This window comes from Etheostoma spectabile, chromosome 13 (assembly GCF_008692095.1).
Source record: "Etheostoma spectabile isolate EspeVRDwgs_2016 chromosome 13, UIUC_Espe_1.0, whole genome shotgun sequence".
Lineage (NCBI taxonomy): Eukaryota > Metazoa > Chordata > Actinopteri > Perciformes > Percidae > Etheostoma > Etheostoma spectabile.
Window position 1 is genome coordinate 26041213 of NC_045745.1, and position 8667 is coordinate 26049879.

At 42.0% G+C, this 8667-nt stretch overlaps 1 protein-coding gene and 1 long non-coding RNA gene across 5 annotated transcripts in view; both read left to right on the forward strand.

Annotated features, from left to right (window-relative positions):
• klhl13 (kelch-like family member 13) overlaps positions 1-6992 on the forward strand; it is a 36983-nt gene extending 29991 nt beyond the window's left edge. For 3 of the 4 annotated variants that reach the window (XM_032534066.1, XM_032534068.1, XM_032534067.1), the window contains 2 exons: positions 16-129; positions 5894-6381. In XM_032534066.1, the coding sequence (XP_032389957.1) occupies positions 16-129; positions 5894-6381 (602 nt within the window). Of the gene's footprint in view, positions 1-15; positions 130-5893 lie in introns of all 4 variants that reach the window. The other variant, XM_032534065.1, reaches the window with a different exon arrangement.
• Positions 1985-5661, forward strand: LOC116700681 (uncharacterized). Its single transcript, XR_004334706.1, has 2 exons — positions 1985-3576; positions 4109-5661. It is a non-coding gene; the product is annotated as an uncharacterized LOC116700681 (long non-coding RNA).
• Positions 6993-8667: the final 1675 nt, after the last annotated feature.

Sequence of the window (8667 nt, forward strand, 5' to 3'; positions counted from 1 at the left end):
TTCTTCTTCTTCAAGCTACTGTGGAATGCTACAACCCAAGGACAAATGAATGGACATATGTTGCCAAAATGAATGAACCACATTATGGCCACGCTGGGACGGTGTATGGTGGTTATATGTATATTTCAGGTAAGTTAGTTTCTTTGGAATGCTGTGTGAATGTGTAGTGAATTTAAACATAGATTGTATGTCTTCAAGTTATAATTGGAATGGATTTCAGTGCATTATATAGTGCATATCTCAAACTAAAGCAAAAAGCAAATTACATTTAATAACATTCAAGTCCATGAAATCTAATCTGCGGTTTCCTCATCTGATACCTTTCCACCAAACTCCGCTGTATGGATCATGCATTGCCATGAGTCATCAAGACATTCAAGATTCTATTTGTGATTGTCACATGCATTAGAGCGCTGTAGGGGGAGTGGGGTTACAAAAATAAAACACCATTTTGTATTATTAAAATGGTTAAGCCATGAATTTTGTTCCAAATTTTGATTTTTGACGAATAGTACACACTGAAAATTCTAGGTTTTAAGTCTGTAATACGTTTTTTAACCGTCTGCTAATGCTACGTTTGTGTATCTTTTTTAACTTGAACTGAAAAGAGCGTCTTTCCCGCACAAATCCTTCGTCACATGCTTGATTCATCTATGCCAAACACAGGTGAAGTTTTTTAAAGTCTGTGAGGATTCAGTGCATACAGCAGAGGGTGGACACTGAGATTACTCTTTAGGTGTCACCTCCATACTTGTTCACTTCATAGGATTGAAAACACAAATCCTGCGTTATGGAGATGAGCCCTAGTTTTTCAGTGTGACTAATCCAGAGCAGTGCTACAAAGGAAAGGGATTTGGAGGGGTGGAAGGGAAATTGGGAAGGATGGAGCAAAGTAAAGGAATGAAGCCTGTGTAGGAGGTGCAACACTGAAGAGCCTGTGTTAATCCCTCCTGGCCGCGGGTACTGTCAACGTTCTACAACAGATGAACATAAACAATGTTCATAACCATCGCTGGAGGTTTCCAAAGATATGATTGACTAGATATGTTTGTAAAAATCTAAAAAAAACCACCACCAAAATAATAAACATTAGCCATATGAGTAGTAAAGCAATTACAATTAACAAAGTCAGAATTTCAACCAATGCATCTGTGAGTCCGTGAGAATTGAAAGAGATGGTATATTTGTATTGGGAAGACTTAAAGCCTCTACACTGGTGAATTAACATGCATTAACATGAACAACATTTACATATTTGCACTAGTTACATGCTGTACTTGCAAGCTGGGAGGCTTTGGCAATTAAAAAATAAAAACCTTGTTAGCAGTAGTATTAAGCTTATTTATTATGTAAGGTGCTATTAGAGACACTCCCTGATTTTCATTACTGTGCACACAACCAGTGAATTTATTTTCATAATCCATAGGTTTCATTATTCCTGCAAATCTTTGTCAATATTATACACAAGACATTACCTACCATATAAGTAAGTCTAAATCCAGTTAGCCCAATATTCGGGTCGCGAGGGCAGCCGCTCCATCAGGGGATCCCAAACTTCCCGAGCCTCAAGCTCTGACTGGGGGATCCTGAGGCGTTCCCAGGCCAGGGTGGAGATATAATCCCTCCACCTAGTCCTGGGTCTTCCCAGGGGCCTCCTCCCAGCTGGACATGCCTGGAACACTTCCCTAGGGAGGCGCCCAAGAGGCATCGTGTGTGTGTGTGTGTGTGTGTGTGTGTGTGTGTGTGTGTGTGTGTGTGTGTGTGTGTGTGTGTGTGTGTGTGTGTGTGTGTGTGTGTGTGTGTGTGTGTGTGTGTGTGTGTGTGTGTGTGTGTGTGTGTCAGTCAAATATCCAAATCAAATGAATTAAGAAAAAACTATCTCCAAAAAACAGGGAAACTGGCAAAAAGTGGTATGAACCACATTGTGCTGCAAGAATTGTTAATGTGTGCTTGCATGTGAAAAAGCAAGCAGTGCACGCTGTAAGCCAGGGAACAAGCCAGGAATTAAGAACTAAATTCATAAATTTATTACTACCATTGTTTAGGCAAACCAAAAGCAAAACTTCATAACATTTAATTTAGTTAGTATCTCACCTGGGAAGCAAAACAACTGGGGCATCTCAGGGACCACACAGATCACATGATTTGCAAGACTAATGTTACCGTGGAGTGTAGATGAGAGGGACATTTTCACAAAAACAAAAAGTGAGATGATGAATAACATAGTCACGGACTGAGCTAATTTGCCAATAGCCAGCCGTTTTCAATCTTTTTTTCTCAGGCTCTACTCTGCAGTACATAGTATTTATTGTTCACCCTTTTCGTATTCGAATGGATTTCTTTTGTGTTGGTTTTCTGTTTCAGTGATGCTCAATAGCAGGCCAGTAGCCTGGTAAATTACACCATGACACAATGTCATGCTTTCCACCTGCAGCAGCTTATAATACACGTGGGGGGAAATTAATATTTGCATGTTACAGGATGAAGCTGGTAAAGCAGGTTTGTGAATACAGCTGTGGGTTATGACCCAAGAAAGACGCATGCATAACGACTCGTGAAACCGGTCTGTAATGGACTGTAGTGCTTTTTAATGCAAAAGGTACAGAGCATTACCCATTAGAGGAATTTTGCTGCACTGAGGCCGCATTGTAGCGCCCACAGTCTCGTGGGTTACAGTCTTGCTGTGCAAGGTGACCCATTGCTGAAGTGCAGTTCTGTGTCCGTCTGTCACAGCAGATCAGTCGCATTCTCCGGCTGTGCTGCTGCACTGTCTGTAGGTATCCTGTCAGCTGGATGAAGCTGACAAATTCACTCAGCCCGCAGACCATCACAACTCAAGTGGTGTGGCAGAGTTCAGGCATGAGTACTGAACCAGCACAGAGCCCACTGCCTCTGGTTCAGCGTCCTACCTGAAGGGTCTGTGTAAATCTCCCGTGGTCTTACAGTTCAGACCATTTTTTAATATTCTACATCTACAAACTGGAAACTACTCATAGTAATTTTAGACTTGTCTTGACAGCAGACAGTCTCACAGACTAGAGTTGTTGGGATTATTTGAAAAAATTTGATTTGTCGTCCTTATAGCTTGACTAAAGTTTTTTTTAGGCTGATACACATTGATATTTGGGGAGTCCAGCCTTACTGTTTAGAAAAAAGAAACTCGTCAGTGCTTTCAGTTTTCCATTTCTTGTGTTACATATCAGCCAATATATCCGATATATTTGCAATAGACTAATATTGACCAATGTTTTTTCTAGCTCCTTTTTAAACTTGCCATGTGCAGAAAATACAGGTTGAGTTGATTAGGGGACTGTTTTTTGTGAGCAGTCCTGCTGTCATTGGCACTTATTTAACTATATATATATATATATATATGTAGTTAAATAAGTTATTAGTTTTGTTGTTGCACTGATTTTCCAGGCTGTACATTGTGTAAACCTCATATATAACATGGTTAGTTTTTTTTTATTTATTTTTTTTATTACCAGGTTAGAGATTAACTTTACGTTTTAAAGTTACCAATGATTTGCAGATAATTTCCTTAGCGCTAGCTGGGGTTCATACACAGCCTGAGTAGTGTTGTGCAGATAGACGATATCATCTCCATCGTGATGAACAACTGTTGTCCTGTGGGTGGGTACGGGACGATGTTGTGTAGGATTTATGAATGTACGTTAGCAACAGTAGGCTAATTCACAAGCTTGCTATTTTATTTGTGTACTGATATTGTGCATCTGTTCATGTGCGCTGCAAGATTTGTTTGTGTTTTATTGAATGCGTTATTCAGTGCTAATATAACAGAGTATAGTATAGTATGATAGTTTATTCTCAGTAATGATGGTATATTAGGTAATTACTGTCGCTCTGTTAAACGTTCCACTGTAGGCTACTGTTGTTACGCAGATCACGGAGCTCTGATTGACGGCACCGTAGTTAAGTGAAAGTGGGTCAAGTTGCTAATGTACTGTATGTCTGATCTTTTCTATGTTAACTGTTAGCCCATATTAGGGGACGACGGACAACGATATCATCGTCCATCGCAATGTTTTACTGGATACATCGTCAACTGCCAATTTAAGGGACATCGCGCAACCCTAAACCTGAGTAGGGGCTGTCTTATAACGTGACTCGGTGTGGAAAGGAACTGTCAGTGATGACCCAAAATGAATGACGAAATTTAAATTTTGTGCTCGCTAAATAGAGAAAATTACTGTCTGTTATAAATGGAGCAGTGAATAGGCAAACGAGGGACACGGCTGAATGATTGTAAGATCTCATATTCAAGCATTTTTAAAGGCTGAGAAGTGAACTTGACCGTAAGACTTCAACAGTGTGTTTAATCTCAGTGGAGAAACTTGGTTTATTAAATATATCCTAGATGAATACGGACCATAACTGAAAAGCACTGTAGTTTGTAACTTTATCTGAGAAATGAAAAGAGGAACACAAATGATTTCTGTTCCATTCATAATCCACACAGAGCTCAATGTATGTTAATGTCGATCCATTTGTTTCTGGCCGTCCTACAGAAAAAGCGAGCATGTAGCTTGTTTTAGCAATGTGCATCCTTGAGGGATTTGACTGTACATTTGTTTGTTTCTTCAAAAACAAGCTCTGATTGTTTTTAGTTAGAGTTAGTTTTATTTCTGGAGTTCAACGTCTGGACACTCATCATTATGGGATATTTTTGGAACATGCTGAGCCCCCTTTTCCTGCCTCACCTTTGTGTCTATTCTCCATGTTGTCTTTGGGTGTGCTGGCCCTGATTCAACCAACCAAGCAAGCAAGTCAAGTGTTACAAGAGGACTCTACAGCTACTATATATGTGTGGCTGAGCAGGGAAATTATTTCATATGGCCTATGTAGCAGACAATACAAACAATAACCTGCTCTGTCCTGTGCTGTCAATGGAAGGGGAAAAAAGCTTTTAGCCTGCCTCTCTGACATGGGCTCAATCTGGCTAAGTGTCTCCGTTCTAAGTGTCTCAGTAATGGCACTGATTAGACATTAGGATACCGGGATACTGATCAGACATCATTGTATCAGGGAAAGGCCAAAGCCCTTGAACTGAATCAGAATAGCAGCAGGGTCTCTTGGGAGGAATTATGCAGACCTTACTTCTGCTCCAGCACTGTTCCCTTGTCAGGATTTTAATAGCAGTCTTGCACCCGTGGACTACTTGGATAAAGAAAATAGATAGTCAGGCTGTCTTTGGGTTTGATCAGTTAAAGAGGTACAGCATCACAGATCTGAGTCATGGCAGCTGAATAGACAGCTTAGGCCTAAACAATAAACCAAGCACAAGATCACTAGGCAGCAGCAAAAGAGGGATTCTGCCTCTATTCAGCATGCTCTGCAAATCTTCTCTGCATTTGCTCCTAGTCACTCTGCATATGGGGGGAGGGGTGGGCTGGCTTCTACCCAAATGCATGCTGGGATTGTGTTCTTCTTTATTTTAAGCCTTCCCTGTAGACATGTCCTGTTTTTTTGTTTTTTTTAACTTCCCCACTTTCCCTGTGCTTTTTGTGTCCCGCCGTCTACAGTCTGTTTGCGCGTATGTGCTTGAATGTTTTGTAATGCTGTTTCTCTTTGTACTTTGTGCTCATCATAAGTATTATTTCAAACTGTAGAGAAGAATATTCATGTCTCTCTTGCTTGTAAGAATTACATTATAGCCTGTGTATTGCGTGTCTAAAAATGTACAGACATTGTCCCGATTCTTGTCGCAAATGTTCCAGTGTTATGGCTGGTGCTTCACATGGCCCACATAAACACATGTAGGTTGACATGGATGAATGAGTCACAGATCAATGTGATTGACGGGTCCACAAGCTTCTTACACCCCCAAATGATCAGTGTGGAGGCTAATTTGCACTCTTTCTTCTTGCTGCAGGGGGAATCACTCATGACACTTTTCAGAAGGAGCTGATGTGCTTCGACCCAGATGCAGATAAATGGACTCAGAAAGCACCCATGACGACTGTGCGCGGCCTCCACTGCATGTGCACAGTGGGCGACCGCCTTTACGTGATTGGGGGCAATCACTTCCGGGGCACCAGCGACTACGACGACGTGCTGAGCTGCGAATACTACTCCCCCGCCCTCGACTTGTGGACTCCTATCGCTGCCATGTTGCGAGGCCAGAGCGACGTGGGCGTGGCCGTGTTTGAGAATAAGATCTATGTGGTGGGCGGCTACTCGTGGAACAATCGCTGCATGGTGGAGATAGTACAGAAGTACGACCCCGAGAAAGACGAATGGCACAAAGTGTTTGACTTACCCGAGTCACTGGGCGGGATCCGAGCCTGCACACTCACAGTTTTCCCCCCTGAGGACTTGTCGTGTTCGCCCTCCAGAGAGTCGCCCCTCTCAGCACCTTGATGAGTAAAGGGGGGAGGGGGAGGGGAAGCCCTGTTTTGCTCATACCCCCGTAACCCCTTACCCACCCGACCCCCTCAACAAACACTCCTTATAGACATTGTTTGCACTTCCTCTTTGGACAACATCTGTACTGCATCTCTAAGTATCTCCAAGTCCACCTTCCTTAAAGCTGTGGAGAAACCCCTCCCTAAGTGAATATACTTATCTACCGATACGGTTTGGCAACCTAATTACATGTTAAAGTTGCACACTCGGTATATTTTGGCAGGAAATACCTTGACTTGAAAAGTGACTTTGCAAATCAACTTTTCTACCTGATGTCTACAAAGGTTTCTTATGTCTCGTTTCTTTAGGCGTTCTACCTTGAGATGTTGACTACCGCACTGACTCTCTCTTCCTGTCTATGCCAGGTTAGATGCAGGTGACTCCAGATAGCAGAAGTGTAGGGACGGATGAGCTCCAAAACACAGCCGGTTTTTAACTTAGGGGTTGGCCCAGGCCCCATCTACGTTGCGCTCTCTTACAGTTTCAGTTCTTTCCTGCTATTGCTATGAAACTGTTAACAAAAATGGTGTTTTCTAAATTTAATAAAACATGGTTTTGAAAGTAAATAAAATGTTGTCATTACTGACTACAGCAGATTCACCCCCAATTGCCACCGGGTGCGTAACGGCTGCGGATCGGCTCCGTGCTCCACCGTTCGTCAATACCCACCAGGTCCGGATTTGGAACGGCTGCGCCCATGACTGACAGCTGAAGTCTCGAGGACCCACGACATTTCGCAAATTCATGTAGAATAGAACCACAAAAACAACAGTTTGTTTCCATCCAGAGGAGTAGAGGGGAAACAACTCGGTGTTTTGTTTTCAAGGTGTAGTGCAGGGAAATATGATCCGCCGTGAGCATGGTCTATTTTACTTTGAAAATTAACCGGAGGTTTTATTTTGTTTCTGTGCTCAACCGTCTGCCGTTTGCTGATTTGCTGCGGAGCTCTCCGGCATCCGGCAAAAATACAAGCTCTACGTATCCGCTCCGGAGGGCTGCGTATCACCGGAGCTGGGACGGAGTCGGAACACAGCCGTTCCGCAGTCCGTGGAAATACACACATTGACTTTAATGGAAACCTAATGACTCCGCCGCCGATCCACAGCCGTTCCGCACCCGGTGGAAATTGGGGGGTCAGGCTCCTCCTCAAAAGCGGTAGTTGTTTGAATGTATTGACTGGAAGAAATATCTTCAACAGACACATAGCCTTGGAACTCATGGCAAGACTTAACCATGGTTTAACGTGTTGACTGTTTCCAAAGAATAGAATGTGTGTTTTTGTTGTGATATATTTTTGTTTATAGTGGATAAATAGATTGGTTGGTTTTGATGAACTGTTTAGTATATGTAGACACTGTAGTAGCTGTTGTTGAAGCTAGTGAATCACTCTGACTCTGGGACAAGATGTGTGGCCTTCACAACTTACATTTCAATGTGCAACCCTGTGTTGTTAAATGACAAATAAATTAAAATTTTTAATTTTTAATCCGCTGTGAGAGAAAAGTTAGCTTCCTTTTTATTTAAAAAAATAAATAAAATTACAAATTTGACTGCAATAAATGAGCTGTAGAGATGACGTGGAAGATCAGTCAACCTGATTGTAGGAATGTTCTGTCAATGGTTTGTCATTAACGGATTAGACAGCAGGGTTATAAAATCCAACTTGCCATTGTAACCAGTAACATTCACTGCTTTTCAATCCCTACATTCTGTGGTTAAATATTGGCATCTTCATGTGGGAAACTGTTAAAGCACTTAAATGCCAGTGACGTGAACATTATGCTGCTTGCCAGCATGAACTGGAATCGTGCACTTCTACCGCTGTCGCCTCTCCTCCTGGCATCAACTCAGGGTAATGTCGCCCACAATCTGCCCACCTGCTTCTGGGCGATTAAAACCCTTAATAGCAGCATATGGTGTCCGAGACGTCTGCTCCATGCTGTGACCAGCAACATAAGATTTGTGTAATCATCAGGTGAGTTTGGTCTGGAGCTTTATATCATCATTATAGTCATTATATTCCATTAATGAGACACTGCAGTGGTGCCTCTGCTGTTCATAGCAACAAAACCTCAGCTCACAGGTTAGAAGGACTTATTGTTTTGGTGCTTTTCATTGATTTCCTTTTGGCTTTTAAAACTTTTATGCATTACATTTCCTTTTTTTGTGCAGGTTGTCTCATGCAGTCGTCATTTCCTTTCATGACGAGTCTTGTTTTTTCTTTTTTTTTTTTTTTTTTTT